Source organism: Saccoglossus kowalevskii, chromosome 5, assembly GCF_978046115.1.
Source record: "Saccoglossus kowalevskii chromosome 5, keSacKowa6.1, whole genome shotgun sequence".
Classification (NCBI taxonomy): Eukaryota; Metazoa; Hemichordata; class Enteropneusta; family Harrimaniidae; genus Saccoglossus; species Saccoglossus kowalevskii.
In genome coordinates, this window is record NC_140645.1 from 32,289,625 (window position 1) to 32,311,648 (window position 22,024).

A 22,024-nucleotide genomic window follows, 5' to 3' on the forward strand; every position below is an offset into this window, starting at 1 on the left:
TATCTAATTTGTTTGATTTTTATTTTAATAATAAAGTATTGGTTATGCATACTTCAATAGAACTATAAGTGAAAAATTGCATCGCAACGACTGAATATCTTGTCGAATTGTTCAGTCAGTTAAAGAATGAACAAGAACAGTCAATACACATTTCGAAGCTATTGAATACATTTTCGTATCTAAGCTCCATGATGTTTGCATTAATGAATTACAATAAGTTGACATGTAACAGCGCAAACCTGTCAAGTTAAGAGATCAATCTACAGTTTTTATCACACACAAACCAAAAGCCACAGCAACACAACAACCTAAATTGAATACGAGTGCAATTACAATTTCAAACCGCTATCCAGGAAATGTTGCTGAGACGACCAATCACCATCGAACAATGAACAAACCAACGATAAGTCTTAGTCCGGGTGAACGCGTCAGTGCTCGGACGTTTGTCATTAGGCATATGTATGAGTACTATATCACACTCCACCGTAGTCAGTAGTAGCCCCAACCCCAACTGTTCATCGTCACAAACCTATGGCTATTTGCAGTTTCCGTTTCATTTTACAACTGTGCATATATTTGAATATTTTGTTGCCAATTGTTTTGAGATTGATTGGAAATGCTGAACTGTGTACACTGCTGACCTGTAGTAATGTCGGGCGTATATTTGCGAACTATTCGTCGAATTGTAATTTTCACCCCGGGGTTGAATCATACAGTTTACACGAGTGTGAGATTAAAGAATGGGCGGTCCTATATCTGGCACTGATACTGGATTCAACGATATCCAAAAACTCTAGGGTGACTAGGAAATAGTCCTATCTACTTTATGTCACCTTCAGACGACGCCTACTCTAAGTGAGTCCATGCTTCTTGTCATGAAGCATAGGCTAAATGTCTGTCAAATCATAAATCCAATTTCCGCTTGTGATTTTGTATCATGGTTATGCAGACGCCCATTTGTGCCAAGCGAACAAATAACTTCATTGTCGAAATTCATAACATGTTTGATGTTTAGGAAAAACAGCCAGGATTGATCATCCTGTTCGCTGTGCCCGTAAATGGTACATAATGTGAAACGTGTCTCATATACTGTAAGATCAATTAGAATGTACCATCTGTCACTTGACCATTTGTGTTTGTACATATTAAAAATATTTTGGAAAAGAATAACGACTCTCTTAGTATTGGGCAAACCCCAGCAGAAATAGTACGGTTTAAGCCATTCAATTCACTACCTACCTACGTATGTTAATTTGATACAAAATAATATCTTATTTACAGTGATTGGACAGCGAGTGGAACCATTTGACAATAATATCACAATTTCCAATGGAAATGATGTTGACTTAGAGTGTGTAATAAGTGGTGTTTCTGACAATCACTTTATTTCATGGACCAAACTTACTGACACACCAAATGGTCCTCGTTCTGATGTTATTGCATTTGGCGATGCCCTTGCTTTTGATGGAAGTGACCCTGATGTACCCAATAGTCCTGCTAGATATCGTCTCATAAAAACTAGTACCAGGTACACTCTTGAAATTGACAATGCCAAAATGGAAGATGAAGGTAAATTCGAATGCTGGATCGTAGGAACAGATCAAAAGCAGGCAGTCTGGTTAACTGTAAAAAGTAAGTAGTATAGTTGCATAGTGTTTGGTACATTCAGAGAAATTAAACAAAATTGTCATATGATCGTTACCCAAAATGTGAATATTAAATATTATTTGTAAATTATTTATATTTTGATTAAATGTATGACACGGGTGAGTAAGATTTATCATTAACTAAGTATGTTGTTTTCAATAATAATTATTAGTTTTCAATTACCAAATTATTCACTGGATGAAGCAATTAACACCTCTCATATGCATTGGCGCTGCTTATGTTTTTATTTACTATAACATTTACTACGTTCACGTTACGTGCCGACATTTTTAATTCTTTGTTTTTGCTGAGAGATTACAGCAACTGCGTTCACTTTAGTCGAGACCCACTTAGAACCGGCTCGGCTCGTGTCAAAATCACGCCCTCATTCGTCGATCTGTTATTTGGCCCAGACATGGAAAACGATACTATACAATAATAATAATAATAATTGCTATACTGAAATTATATCCATTTGTTGCTAAGGTATTTATTACGAGTCATCGTAAACATGAACGGCAAAGAAGATTCTAAAAACAATTATTTAGTTCACGTCAATTTCAAGAATATACCGGTTGCAGCAGCACATAAATATGCGTTGCTGATGACGATTTGCATTAATTTCATTCATTCATTACTACAGCATCCGCCCATATATATCTGCATTTCTCTTCATCGTCATTTCATAAGTATGAATCAGCATATGTTCTCTTTAATTTACCACAGAGGGCGTGATTTCGGCTCGTGCCGAGCGTTCCGGCAGAAAATCTCGACACGTGCTGAGTTTCGGTCCAGAGCATCTATCGGGACCGATACTAATGTATCATGAAATGGATGATGTGTTCTAAAAATCCGTTTTTAGTTCTCAAAATATTACAATTTAATGCATACATCAACTTGGAGTATCAACAGTATTGATAATTACAGGTTCATATTAATTCTTATATTGTTGAAATAGTTAGATTATTGTTATCATATATATGAATAAGTACGTTATTAAACATTATTTGACATAATATTGCCCATATTTGAACATTGTTTTCATCGGACATGAATCTGCATAAAACATGTAACTATGCACTTCAACACAGTAAGTAGTCTCGTGATTAAGCACCAGCCTTGGCCCTTTATTACTAGCCTTGGGCGTGTGAGCGTTCGAGCAGGGTTATGGGAAAAACAACAAACGCTAATTCAGGGCGTGCGTGAACACCGGTACGCCAATAAACAATTATAACCTTCAAAAGTGGAAAACATCATTAATTATAGTACTTCAAAAAAGGAACATTTTTTATGTCAAGTATTAAAATCGTACAAATTTCCAGGATTATTTTCGGACACCTTTTTCCATTTTTGACACATTCACTTTGGCATAACATAGAGACTCTGACTTAAATCCCGCCCTGTAAAGTTGTACTACCCCATCCTATGTTAATCTTCTCAACATCGCACCAATCATATAGAGTTCTGTTGACATTGATAATATATGGCCCTTCTGGAATTCTGAATAATTTATGGAAAAATGTTTGCTATCATTGCACGTTGATTACTGTTACAATAAATGAAAAAATATAATCAATATTTTTTTATTTAGCTTCCCCAGAGATCGATTTCATCACTGACGATTTCTTTGCTCATGAAAATAAGACATATGAATTGAGGTGTACAGCGATTGGAAGTCCTAAACCAAGCATTGTCTGGTCCAGACAAGGAGACATGTTACCGAGTGGTGAATATTTATCACATGGTAGTATATTGGAATTAGTGAATATGAGCAGTTCACACCGAGGTATTTATCAATGTGCTGCCAATAACACTGAGGGCAGTGTTCAAGAGACTGTAGAAATCACAATGGACTGTGAGTATAACACTTTATTTAAACATTTTCTTTTTTGAGCTGTGTATAATATAATAATTTCAAAATATAATTTCAAGACGAAATTCGCCACGTTTTTTGGCATACTTTCACCGAATAGCATTTTAACGGGCAAATAACATATACAACCACAAACCATTGAGCAAAAGACGCATTTACAAGTCCAAAAACACAAACAAAAATAAGTGGCAAAACAAGAAATAACCATCCAAACACAAAACAAGTAACTCAGGTACACATTTCACTTCATCTTAAAGTTGATAAACGAAAGATATATGGATTCCATAGTACTACTATAACATACATTCAACACATGACATTATACTACAACATGACATTGATTCATCACAAGAAATTGTACTATAAAACGACATTCACTCATCACATATCATTATACTATAACATAATATTCATTCGTCACATGGCATTATACTATACTATGGCATGGCATTGATTCATCACATGGCATTATACTATAACATGTCATTGATTCATTACATGGTATTATACTATAACATGTCATTCATTCATCACATGGTATTATACTATAACATGACATTCATTCATCACATGGCATTATACTATGACATGGCATTGATTCATCACATGGCATTATACTATAACATGACATTCATTCATCACATGGCATTATACTATGACATGGCATTGATTCATCGCATGGCATTATACTATAACATATCATTCATTCATTACATGACATTATACTATAACATGACATTCATTCGTCACATATCATTATACTATAACATGATATTCATTCGTCACATGGCATTATACTATAACATAATATTCATTCGTCACATGGCATTATACTATGACATGGCATTGATTCATCACATGGCATTATACTATGACATGGCATTGATTCATCACATGGCATTATACTATAACATGTCATTCATTCATTACATGGCATTATACTATAAAATGACATTCACTCATCACATATCATTATACTATAACATAATATTCATTCGTCACATGGCATTATACTATGGCATGGCATTGATTCATCACATGGCATTATACTATAACATGTCATTAATTCATTACATGGTATTATATTATAACATGTCATTCATTCATCACATGGTATTATACTATAACATGTCATTGATTCATTACATGATATTATACTATAACATGTCATTCATTCATCACATGGTATTATACTATAACATGACATTCATTCATCACATGGCATTATACTATGACATGACATTGATTCATCACATGGCATTATACTATTACATGAGATTCATTCATCACATGGCATTATACTATAACATGTCATTCATTCATTACATGGCATTATACTATAACATGACATTCATTCGTCCCATATCATTATACTGTAACATGATATTCATTCGTCACATGGCATTATACTATGACATGGCATTGATTCGTCACATGGCATTATACTATGACATGGCATTGATTCATCACATGGCATTATACTATAACATGACATTCATTCGTCACATATCATTATACTATAACATGATATTCATTCGTCACATGGCATTATACTATGATATGGCATTGATTCATCACATGGCATTATACTATGACATGGCATTGATTCGTCACATGGCATTATAATATAACATGACATTCATTCGTCACATATCATTATACTATAACATGATATTCATTCGTCACATGGCATTATACTATAACATGACATTCAGTCATCACATGGCATTATAATATAACATGACATTCATTCATCACATGACATTATACTATAACATGACATTCAGTCATCACATGGCATTATAATATAACATGTCATTCATCACATGACATTATACTATAACATGACATTCAGTCATCACATGGCATTATACTATAACATGACATTCATTCATCACATGGCATTATACTACAACATGACATTTATTCATCACATGGCATTATACTATAACATGTCATTTATTCATCACATGGCATTATAATATAACATGACATTGATTCATCACATGACATTATACTATAACATGACATTCATTCATCACATGGCATTATGCTACAACAAGACATTCATTCACCACTTGGCATTATACTATGACATGACATTCATTTATTCATCACATGGCATTATAATATAACATGACATTGATTCATCACATGACATTATACTATAACATGACATTCATTCATCACATCGCATTATAATATAACATGACATTGATTCATCACATGACATTATACTATAACATGACATTCATTCTTTACATGGCATTATACTATAACATGACATTCATTCGTCACATATCATTATACTATAACATGATATTCATTCATCACATGACATTATACTATAACATGACATTCATTCATCACATGGCATTATAATATAACATGACATTGATTCATCACATGACATTATACTATAACATGACATTCATTCATCACATGGCATTATAATATAACATGTCATTCATTCATCACATGGCATTATACTATAACATGACATTCATTCATCACATGGCATTATAATATAACATGACATTCATTCATCACATGACATTATACTATAACATGACATTCATTTATTACATGGCATTATGCTACAACAAGACATTCATTCACCACTTGGCATTATACTATGACATGACATTCATTCATTCATCACATGGTATTATACTATAACATGACATTCATTCATCACATGGCATTATACTATGACATGACATTGATTCATCACATGGCATTATACTATAACATGAGATTCATTCATCACATGGCATTATACTATGACATGGCATTGATTCATCGCATGGCATTATACTATAACATGACATTCATTCGTCCCATATCATTATACTGTAACATGATATTCATTCGTCACATGGCATTATACTATGACATGGCATTGATTCATCACATGGCATTATACTATGACATGGCATTGATTCATCACATGGCATTATACTATAACATGTCATTCGTTCATTACATGGCATTATACTATAACATGACATTCATTCGTCACATATCATTATACTATATCATGATATTCATTCGTCACATGGCATTATACTATGACATGGCATTGATTCGTCACATGGCATTATAATATAACATAATATTCATTCGTCACATGGCATTATACTACGACATGGCATTGATTCGTCACATGGCATTATAATATAACATGACATTCATTCGTCACATATCATTATACTATAACATGATATTCATTCGTCACATGGCATTATACTATAACATGGCATTCAGTCATCACATGGCATTATAATATAACATGACATTCATTCATCACATGACATTATACTATAACATGACATTCAGTCATCACATGGCATTATAATATAACATGTCATTCATTCATCACATGACATAATACTATAACATGACATTCAGTCATCACATGGCATTATACTATAACATGACATTCATTCATCACATGGCATTATACTACAACATGACATTTATTCATCACATGGCATTATACTATAACATGTCATTCATTCATCACATGGCATTATGGTAAAACATGACATTCATTCATCACATGACATACTATAACATGACATTCATTCATCACATGGCATTATGCTACAACAAGACATTCATTCATCACTTGGCATTATACTATGACATGACATTCATTTATTCATCACATGGCATTATAATATAACATGACATTGATTCATCACATGACATTATACTATAACATGACATTCATTCATCACATGGCATTATAATATAACATGACATTCATTCATCACATGACATTATACTATAACATGACATTCATTCGTCACATGGCATTATACTATGACATGGCATTGATTCGTCACATGGCATTATAATATAACATGACATTCATTCGTCACATATCATTATACTATAACATGACATTCATTCATCACATGACATTGTACTATAACATGTCATTTATTCATTACATGGCATTATACTCTAACATGACATTCATTCGTCCCATATCAATATACTGTAACATGATATTCATTCGTCAATGGCATTATACTATGACATGGCATTGATTCATCACATGGCATTATACTATGACATGGCATTGATTCATCACATGGCATTATACTATAAACATGTCATTCATTCATTACATGGCATTGTACTATAACATGACATTCATTCGTCACATATCATACTATAACATGATATTCATTCTTCACATGGCATTATACTATGACATGGCATTGATTCGTCACATGGCATTATAATATAACATAATATTCATTCGTCACACGGCATTATACTATGACATGGCATTGATTCGTCACATGGCATTATAATATAACATGACATTCATTCGTCACATATCATTATACTATAACATGATATTCATTCGTCACATGGCATGATACTATAACATGACATTCAGTCATCATATGGCATTATAATATAACATGACATTCATTCATCACATGACATTATACTATAACATGACATTCAGTCATCACATGGCATTATAATATAACATGTCATTCATTCATCACATGACATTATACTATAACATGACATTCAGTCATCACATGGCATTATACTATAACATGACATTCATTCACCACATGGCATTATACTACAACATGACATTCATTCATCACATGGCATTATACTATAACATGTCATTCATTCATCACATGGCATTATGCTAAAACATGACATTCATTCATCACATGACATTATACTATAACATGACATTCATTCATCACATGGCATTATAATATAACATGACATTCATTCATCACATGACATTATACTATAACATGACATTCATTCATCACATGACATTATAATATAACATGACATTCATTCATCACATGACATTATACTATAACATGACATTCATTCATTCATTCATTCGTCACATGGTATTATACTATGACATGGCATTGATTCGTCACATGGCATTACAATATAACATGACATTCATTCGTCACATATCATTATACTATAACATGATATTCATTCGTCACATGGCATTATACTATAACATGACATTCAGTCATCACATGGCATTATAATTTAACATGACATTCATTCATCACATGACATTATACTATAACATGACATTCAGTCATCACATGGCATTATACTATAACATGACATTCATTCATTACATGGCATTGTACTATAACATGACATTCATTCGTCACATATCATACTATAACATGATATTCATTCTTCACATGGCATTATACTATGACATGGCATTGATTCGTCACATGGCATTATAATATAACATAATATTCATTCGTCACACGGCATTATACTATGACATGGCATTGATTCGTCACATGGCATTATAATATAACATGACATTCATTCGTCACATATCATTATACTATAACATGATATTCATTCATCACATGGCATGATACTATAACATGACATTCAGTCATCATATGGCATTATAATATAACATGACATTCATTCATCACATGACATTATACTATAACATGACATTCAGTCATCACATGGCATTATAATATAACATGTCATTCATTCATCACATGACATTATACTATAACATGACATTCAGTCATCACATGGCATTATACTATAACATGACATTCATTCACCACATGGCATTATACTACAACATGACATTCATTCATCACATGGCATTATACTATAACATGTCATTCATTCATCACATGGCATTATGCTAAAACATGACATTCATTCATCACATGACATTATACTATAACATGACATTCATTCATCACATGGCATTATAATATAACATGACATTCATTCATCACATGACATTATACTATAACATGACATTCATTCATCACATGACATTATAATATAACATGACATTCATTCATCACATGACATTATACTATAACATGACATTCATTCATTCATTCATTCATCACATGACATTATACTATAACATGACATTCATTCATCACATGGCATTATGCTACAACAAGACATTCATTCACCACTTGGCATTATACTATGACATGACATTCATTTATTCATCACATGGCATTATAATATAACATGACAATTCATCACATGACATTATACTATAACATGACATTCATTCATCACATGGCATTATAATACAACATGACATTGATTCATCACATGACATTATACTATAACATGACATTCATTCTTTACATGGCATTATACTATAACATGACATTCATTCGTCACATATCATTATACTATAACATGATATTCATTCAACACATGGCATTATAATATAACATAACATTCATTCATCACATGGCATTATAATATAACATGACATTGATTCATCACATGACATTATACTATAACATGACATTCATTCATCACATGGCATTATAATATAACATGTCGTTCATTCATCACATGGCATTATACTATAACATGACATTCATTCATCACATGGCATTATACTATAACATGTCATTCATTCATCACATGGCATTATGCTAAAACATGACATTCATTCATCACATGACATTATACTATAACATGACATTCATTCATCACATGGCATTATAATATAACATGACATTCATTCATCACATGACATTATACTATAACATGACATTCATTCATCACATGACATTATAATATAACATGACATTCATTCATCACATGGCATTATAATATAACATGACATTCATTCATCACATGACATTATACTATAACATGACATTCATTCATCACATGACATAATATAACATGACATTCATTCATCACATGACATTATACTATAACATGACATTCATTCATTCATTCATTCGTCACATGGCATTATACTATGACATGGCATTGATTCGTCACATGGCATTACAATATAACATGACATTCATTCGTCACATATCATTATACTATAACATGATATTCATTCGTCACATGGCATTATACTATAACATGACATTCAGTCATCACATGGCATTATAATTTAACATGACATTCATTCATCACATGACATTATACTATAACATGACATTCAGTCATCACATGGCATTATAATATAACATGTCATTCATTCATCACATGACATTATACTATAACATGACATTCAGTCATCACATGGCATTATACTATAACATGACATTCATTCATCACATGGCATTATACTACAACATGACATTTATTCATCACATGGCATTATACTATAACATGTCATTCATTCATCACATGGCATTATGCTAAAACATGACATTCATTCATCACATGACATTATACTATAACATGACATTCATTCATCACATGGCATTATGCTACAACAAGACATTCATTCACCACTTGGCATTATACTATGACATGACATTCATTTATTCATCACATGGCATTATAATATAACATGACATTGATTCATCACATGACATTATACTATAACATGACATTCATTCATCACATGGCATTATAATACAACATGACATTGATTCATCACATGACATTATACTATAACATGACATTCATTCTTTACATGGCATTATACTATAACATGACAATCATTCGTCACATATCATTATACTATAACATGATATTCATTCATCACATGACATTATACTATAACATAACATTCATTCATCACATGGCATTATAATATAACATGACATTGATTCATCACATGACATTATACTATAACATGACATTCATTCATCACATGGCATTATAATATAACATGTCATTCATTCATCACATGGCATTATACTATAACATGACATTCATTCATCACATGGCATTATACTATAACATGTCATTCATTCATCACATGGCATTATGCTAAAACATGACATTCATTCATCACATGACATTATACTATAACATGACATTCATTCATCACATGACATTATAATATAACATGACATTCATTCATCACATGACATTATACTATAACATGACATTCATTCATTCATTCATTCGTCACATGGCATTATACTATGACATGGCATTGATTCGTCACATGGCATTACAATATAACATGACATTCATTCGTCACATATCATTATACTATAACATGATATTCATTCGTCACATGGCATTATACTATAACATGACATTCAGTCATCACATGGCATTATAATTTAACATGACATTCATTCATCACATGACATTATACTATAACATGACATTCAGTCATCACATGGCATTATAATATAACATGTCATTCATTCATCACATGACATTATACTATAACATGACATTCAGTCATCACATGGCATTATACTATAACATGACATTCATTCATCACATGGCATTATACTACAACATGACATTTATTCATCACATGGCATTGTACTATAACATGTCATTCATTCATCACATGGCATTATGCTAAAACATGACATTCATTCATCACATGACATTATACTATAACATGACATTCATTCATCACATGGCATTATGCTACAACAAGACATTCATTCACCACTTGGCATTATACTATGACATGACATTCATTTATTACATGGCATTATGCTGCAACAAGACATTCATTCACCACTTGGCATTATACTATGACATGACATTCATTTATTCATCACATGGCATTATACTATAACATGACATTCATTCATCACATGGCATTATACTATGACATGGCATTGATTCATCGCATGGCATTATACTATAACATATCATTCATTCATTACATGGCATTATACTATAACATGACATTCATTCGTCACATATCATTATACTATAACATGACATTCATTCATCACATGGCATTATAATATAACATGTCATTCATTCATCACATGGCATTATACTATAACATGACATTCATTCATCACATGGCATTATAATATAACATGACATTCATTCATCACATGACATTATACTATAACATGACATTCATTTATTACATGGCATTATGCTGCAACAAGACATTCATTCACCACTTGGCATTATACTATGACATGACATTCATTTATTCATCACATGGCATTATACTATAACATGACATTCATTCATCACATGGCATTATACTATGACATGGCATTGATTCATCGCATGGCATTATACTATAACATATCATTCATTCATTACATGGCATTATACTATAACATGACATTCATTCGTCACATATCATTATACTATAACATGATATTCATTCGTCACATGGCATTATACTATGACATGGCATTGATTCATCACATGGCATTATACTATGACATGGCATTGATTCATCACTTGGCATTATACTATAACATGTCATTCATTCATTACATGGCATTATACTATAAAATGACATTCACTCATCACATATCATTATACTATAACATAATATTCATTCGTCACATGGCATTATACTAAGGCATGGCATTGATTCATCACATGACATTATACTATAACATGTCATTGATTCATTACATGGTATTATACTATAACATGTCACTCATTCATCACATGGTATTATACTATAACATGACATTCATTCATCACATGGCATTATACTATGACATGGCATTGATTCATCACATGGCATTATACTATAACATTAGATTCATTCATCACATGGCATTATACTATGACATGGCATTGATTCATCACATGGCATTATACTATAACATGTCATTCATTCATTACATGGCATTATACTATAACATGACATTCATTCGTCCCATATCAATATACTGTAACATGATATTCATTCGTCACATGGCATTATACTATGACATGGCATTGATTCGTCACATGGCATTATAATATAACATGACATTCAGTCATCATATGGCATTATAATATAACATGCCATTCATTCATCACATGACATTATACTATAACATGTCATTCAGTCATCACATGGCATTATACTACAACATGTCATTCATTCATCACATGGCATTATGCTAAAACATGACATTCATTCATCACATGACATTATACTATAACATGACATTCATTCATCACATGGCATTATAATATAACATGACATTCATTCATCACATGATATACTATAACATGACATTCATTCATCACATGGCATTATAATATAACATGACATTCATTCATCACATGACATTATACTATAACATGACATTCATTCATCACATGGCATTATAATAGAACATGACATTCATTCATCACATGACATTATACTATAACATGACATTCATTTATTACATGGCATTATGCTACAACAAGACATTCATTCACCACTTGGCATTATACTATGACATGACATTCATTTATTTATTACATGGCATTATACTATAACATGACATTCATTCTGCACATGACATTATACTATAACATGTCATTCATTCATCACATGGTATTATACTATAACATGACATTCATTCATCACATGGCATTATACTATGACATGGCATTGATTCATCACATGGCATTATACTATAACATGACATTCATTCATCACATGGCATTATACTATGACATGGCATTGATTCATCGCATGGCATTATACTATAACATATCATTCATTCATTACATGGCATTATACTATAACATGACATTCATTCGTCACATATCATTATACTATAACATGATATTCATTCGTCACATGGCATTATACTATGACATGGCATTGATTCATCACATGGCATTATACTATGACATGGCATTGATTCATCACATGGCATTATACTATAACATGTCATTCATTCATTACATGGCATTATACTATAAAATGACATTCACTCATCACATATCATTATACTATAACATAATATTCATTCGTCACATGGCATTATACTATGGCATGGCATTGATTCATCACATGACATTATACTATAACATGTCATTGATTCATTACATGGTATTATACTATAACATGTCATTCATTCATCACATGGTATTACACTATAACATGACATTCATTCATCACATGGCATTATACTATGACATGGCATTGATTCATCACATGGCATTATACTATGACATGGCATTGATTCATCACATGGCATTATACTATAACATGTCATTCATTCATTACATGGCATTATACTATAAAATGACATTCATTCATCACATGGCATTATAATATAACATGACATTCATTCATCACATGACATTATACTATAACATGACATTCATTCATCACATGGCATTATAATATAACATGTCATTCATTCATCACATGGCATTATACTATAACATGACATTCATTTATTACATGGCATTATGCTACAACAAGACATTCATTCATCACATGGCATTATACTATGACATGACATTCATTCATCACATGGCATTATACTATAACATGACATTCATTCATCACATGGCATTATAATATAACATGACATTCATTCATCACATGACATTATACTATAACATGACATTCAGTCATCACATGGCATTATACTATAACATGACATTCATCCATCACATGGCATTATAATATAATGTAACATGACATTCATTTTTTACATGACATTATAATATAAGAAGACATTCATTCATTACATGGTATTATACTATAACATGACATTCATTCATCACATGACATTATACTATAACATGTCATTCATTCATTCATTCATTTATTTATTACATGGCATTATACTATAACATGACATTAATTCTGCACATGACATTATACTATAACATGTCATTCATTCATCACATGGCATTATACTACAACATGACATTCATTTATCACATGAAATTATACTATAACATGACATTCATTCATCACATGGCATTATACTATAACATGACATTCATTCATCACATGGCATTATACTATAACATGACATTCATTTATTGCATGACATTATACTATAACATGACATTCATTCATCACATGGCATTATACTATAACATGACATTCATTCATCACATGGCATTATACTATAACATGACATTCATTTATTACATGACACTATATTATAACATGACATTCATTCATCACATGGCATTATACTATAACATGACATTCATTTATTACATGACATTATACTAGAACATGACATTCATTCATCACATGACATTATACTATAACATGACATTCATTCATCACATGGCATTATAATATAACATGACATTCATTCATCACATGACATTATACTATAACATGACATTCATTCATCACATGGCATTATGATACAACAAGACATTCATTCATCACATGGCATTATACTATGACATGACATTCATTTATTTATTACATGGCATTATACTATAACATGACATTCATTCTGCACATGACATTATACTATAGCATGTCATTCATTCATCACATGGTATTATACTATAACATGACATTCATTCATCACATGGCATTATACTATGACATGGCATTGATTCATCACATGGCATTATACTATAACATGACATTCATTCATCACATGGCATTATACTATGACATGGCATTGATTCATCGCATGGCATTATACTATAACATATCATTCATTCATTACATGGCATTATACTATAACATGACATTCATTCGTCACATATCATTATACTATAACATGATATTCATTCGTCACATGGCATTATACTATGACATGTCATTGATTCATCACATGGCATTATACTATGACATGGCATTGATTCATCACATGGCATTATACTATAACATGACATTCATTCATTACATGGCATTATACTATAAAATGACATTCATTCGTCACATATCATTATACTATAACATGATATTCATTCGTCACATGGCATTATACTATGACATGGCATTGATTCATCACATGGCATTATACTATGACATGGCATTGATTCATCACATGGCATTATACTATAACATAACATTCATTCATTACATGGCATTATACTATAAAATGACATTCACTCATCACATATCATTATACTATAACATAATATTCATTCGTCACATGACATTATACTATGGCATGGCATTGATTCATCACATGGCATTATACTATAACATGTCATTGATTCATTACATGGTATTATACTATAACATGTCATTCATTCATCACATGGTATTATACTATAACATGACATTCATTCATCACATGGCATTATACTATGACATGGCATTGATTCATCACATGGCATTATACTATAACATGACATTCATTCATCACATGGCATTATACTATGACATGGCATTGATTCATCGCATGGCATTATACTATAACATGACATTCATTCATTACATGGCATTATACTATAACATGACATTCATTCGTCCCATATCATTATACTATAACATGACATTCATTCGTCACATATCATTATACTATAACATGATATTCATTCGTCACATGGCATTATACTATGACATGGCATTGATTCGTCACATGGCATTATAATATAACATGACATTCATTCGTCACATGACATTATACTATAACATGGCATTCAGTCATCACATGGCATTATAATATAACATGTCATTCAGTCATCACATGACATTATACTATAACATGACATTCAGTCATCACATGGCATTATACTATAACATGACATTCATTCATCACATGGCATTATACTACAACATGACATTCATTCATCACATGGCATTATACTATAACATGTCATTCATTCATCACATGGCATTATACTATAACATGACATTCATTTATCACATGACATTATACTATAACATGTCATTCATTCATCACATGGCATTATAATATAACATGACATTCATTCATCACATGACATTATACTATAACATGACATTCATTTATCACATGACATTATACTATAACATGACATTCATTCATCACATGGCATTATACTATAACATGACATTCATTTATTACATGACATTATACTATAACATGACATTCATTCATCTCATGGCATTATACTATAACATGACATTCATTTATTACATGACATTATACTATATTATAGTGAAATTAGAGACAATATGTACAGCTACAAACACTATGGGATCTAGTACACTATATACACAAATAGTTTACAAACCATTTGAGTATACAATGTGTTCACATTATAGTGACATCAGAAGCAATATGTACAGCTACAAACACTATGGCATCTAGTACACTATATACAAATAGTTTACAAACCATGTGAGTATACAATGTGTTCACATCATAGTGACATCAGAGGCAATATGTACAGCTACAAACACTATGGGTTCTAGTACACTATATACACAAATAGTCTACAAACCATGTAAGTATACAATGTGTTCACATTATAGTGACATTAAAGGCAATATGTATAGCTACAAATACTATACGATCTAGTACACTATATACACAAATAGTCTACAAACCATGTGAGTATACAATGTGTTCACATTATAGTTACATCAGAGGCAATATGTACAGCTACAAACACTATGGGATCTAGTACACTATATACACAAACAGTCTACAAACCATGTGAGTATACAATGTGTTCACATTATAGTGACAACAGAGGCAATATGTACAGCTACAAACACTATGGGATCTTGTACACTATATACACAAATAGTTTACAAACCATGTGAGTATACAATGTGTTCACATTATAGTGACAACAGAGGCAATACGTACAGCTACAAACACTATGGGATCTAGTACACAATATACACAAATAGTTTACAAACCATGTGAGTATACAATGTGTTCACATTATAGTGACATCAGAGGCAATATGTACAGCTACAAACACTCTGGGATCTAGTACACTATATACACAAATAGTCTACAAACCATGTGAGTATACAATGTGTTCACATTATAGTGACATCAGAGGCAATATGTACAGCTACAAACACTATGGGATCTAGTACACTATATACACAAATAGTCTACAAACCATGTGAGTATACTATGTGTTCACATTATAGTGACATCAGAGGCAATATGTACAGCTACAAACACTATGGGATCTAGTACAATATATACTCAAATAGTCTACAAACCATGTGAGTATACAATGTGTTCACATTATAGTGACATCAGAGGCAATATGTACAGCTACAAACACTATGGGATCTAGTACACTATATACACAAATTGTTTACAAACCATGTGAGTATACAATGTGTTCACACTATAGTGACATCAGAGGCAATATGTACAGCTACAAACACTATGGGATCTAGTACACTATATACACAAATTGTTTACAAACCATGTGAGTATACAACGTGTTCACACTATAGTGACATCAGAGGCAATATGTACAGCTACAAACACTATGGGATCTAGTACACCATATATCTAAATAGTCTACAAACCATGTAAGTATACAATGTGTTCACATCATAGAGACATCAGAGGCAATATGTACAGCTACACACACTATGGGATCTAGTACACAATATACCAAAATAGTCTACAAACCATGTAAGTATACAATGTGTTCACATCATAGAGACATCAGAGGCAATATGTACAGCTACAAACACTATGGGATCTAGTAAACTAAATACACACATAGTCTACAAACCATGTGAGTGTACAATGTGTTCACATCATAGAGACATCAGAGGCAATATGTAAAGCTACAAGCATTATGGGATCTAGTACACTATATACACAAATAGTCTACAAACCATGTGAGTATACAATGTGTTCACATTATAGTGACATCAGAGGCAATATGTACTGCTACAAACACTATGGGATCTAGTACACTATATACACAAATAGTTTACAAACCATGTGAGTATACAATGTGTTCACATTATAGTGACATCAGAGGCAATATGTACAGCTACAAACACTATGGGATCTAGTACACTCTATACACAAATAGTCTACAAACCATGTGAGTATACAATGTGTTCACATTATAGTGACATCAGAGGCAATATGTACAGCTACAAACACTAAGGGATCTAGTACACTATATACACAAATAGTCTACAAACCATGTGAGTATACAATGTGTTCACATTATAGTGACATCAGAGGCAATATGTACAGCTACAAACACTATGGGATCTAGTACACTCTGTACACAAATAGTCTACAAACCATGTGAGTATACAATGTGTTCACATTATAGTGACATCAGAGGCAATATGTACAGCTACAAACACTAAGGGATCTAGTACACTATATACACAAATAGTCTACAAACCATGTGAGTATACAATGTGTTCACATTATAGTGACATCAGAGGCAATATGTACAGCTACAAACACTATGGGATCTAGTACACTATATACACAAATAGTCTACAAACCATGTGAGTATACAATGTGTTCACATTATAGTGACATCAGAGGCAATATGTACAGCTACAAACACTATGGGATCTAGTACACTATATACACAAATAGTCTACAAACCATGTGAGTATACAATGTGTTCACATTATAGTGACATCAGAGGCAATATGTACAGCTACAAACACTATGGGATCTAGTACACTATATACACAAATTGTTTACAAACCATGTGAGTATACAATGTGTTCACATTATAGTGACATCAGAGGCAATATGTACAGCTACAAACACTATGGGATCTAGTACACTATATACACAAATAGTTTACAAACCATGTGAGTATACAATGTGTTCACATTATAGTGACATCAGAGGCAATATGTACAGCTACAAACACTATGGGATCTAGTACACTATATACACAAATAGTTTACAAACCATTTGAGTATACAATGTGTTCACATTATAGTGACATTAGAGACAATATGTACAGCTACAAACACTATGGGATCTAGTACACTATATACACAAATAGTTTACAAACCATTTGAGTATACAATGTGTTCACATTATAGTGACAACAGAGGCAATATGTACAGCTACAAACACTATGGCATCTAGTACACTATATACAAATAGTTTACAAACCATGTGAGTATACAATGTGTTCACATCATAGTGACAACAGAGGCAATATGTACAGCTACAAACACTAAGGGATCTAGTACACTATATACACAAATAGTCTACAAACCATGTGAGTATACAATGTGTTCACATTATAGTGACATCAGAGGCAATATGTACAGCTACAAACACTATGGGATCTAGTACACTATATACACAAATAGTCTACAAACCATGTGAGTATACAATGTGTTCACATTATAGTGACATCAGAGGCAATATGTACAGCTACAAACACTATGGGATCTAGTACACTATATACACAAATAGTCTACAAACCATGTGAGTATACAATGTGTTCACATTATAGTGACATCAGAGGCAATATGTACAGCTACAAACACTATGGGATCTAGTACACTATATACACAAATAGTCTACAAACCATGTGAGTATACAATGTGTTCACATTATAGTTACATCAGAGGCAATATGTACAGCTACAAACACTATGGGATCTAGTACACTATATACACAAACAGTCTACAAACCATGTGAGTATACAATGTGTTCACATTATAGTGACATCAGAGGCAATATGTACAGCTACAAACACTATGGGATCTAGTACACTATATACACAAATAGTCTACAAACCATGTGAGTATACAATGTGTTCACATTATAGTGACATCAGAGGCAATATGTACAGCTACAAACACTAGGGGATCTAGTACACTATATACACAAATAGTCTACAAACCATGTAAGTATACAATGTGTTCACATTATAGTGACATTAAAGGCAATATGTACAGCTACAAACACTATGGGATCTAGTACACTATATACACAAATAGTTTACAAACCATGTGAGTATACAATGTGTTCACATTATAGTGACATCAGAGGCAATATGTACAGCTACAAACACTATGGGATCTAGTACACTATATACACAAATAGTTTACAAACCATTTGAGTATACAATGTGTTCACATTATAGTGACATTAGAGACAATATGTACAGCTACAAACACTATGGGATCTAGTACACTATATACACAAATAGTTTACAAACCATTTGAGTATACAATGTGTTCACATTATAGTGACAACAGAGGCAATATGTACAGCTACAAACACTATGGCATCTAGTACACTATATACAAATAGTTTACAAACCATGTGAGTATACAATGTGTTCACATCATAGTGACAACAGAGGCAATATGTACAGCTACAAACACTATGGGATCTAGTACACTATATACACAAATAGTCTACAAACCATGTAAGTATACAATGTGTTCACATTATAGTGACATTAAAGGCAATATGTACAGCTACAAATACTATACGATCTAGTACACTATATACACAAATAGTTTACAAACCATGTGAGTATACAATGTGTTCATTGGAAAGGTGTGATTTATAGCTGATCAGTGTGTATAAATCTATGGTGTCATATTTGATCGTCACTGAGGGAGTAACCTTGCAAAATAATCATTTAAACTGAAACACTTTAAGAGGCAATATGATTACAAATTATGATCGCTTCATTTAACAAGACAAATTGTGTGGCTCTCGATCGTTAATATCGGTAGAATCCGTCATTATATTTGAGTTGTCTGTGACCTGTTTCTAACCAGTGACGTCACCAGGTGCGCTATAGTATGGGTCTACGATTGATTGACTAAACCAGAAAGGGGGTGGGCCTGTTGAAACATTGTTATGTATGTGTAGGTAAACATGTATATAGCGAGAGTAATAC

The 22,024-nt window shown here is 32.0% G+C and overlaps 1 protein-coding gene across 1 annotated transcript in view; it reads left to right on the plus strand.

Annotated features, from left to right (window-relative positions):
- LOC144362106 (uncharacterized) overlaps positions 1–22,024 on the plus strand; it is a 51,126-nt gene that overhangs the window by 12,837 nt on the left and 16,265 nt on the right. Inside the window, exons 2-3 of the mRNA XM_085498934.1 lie at positions 1,282–1,632; positions 3,239–3,502. Of these exons, the coding sequence (XP_085355060.1) occupies positions 1,282–1,632; positions 3,239–3,502 (615 nt within the window). The remainder of the gene's footprint in view (positions 1–1,281; positions 1,633–3,238; positions 3,503–22,024) is intronic.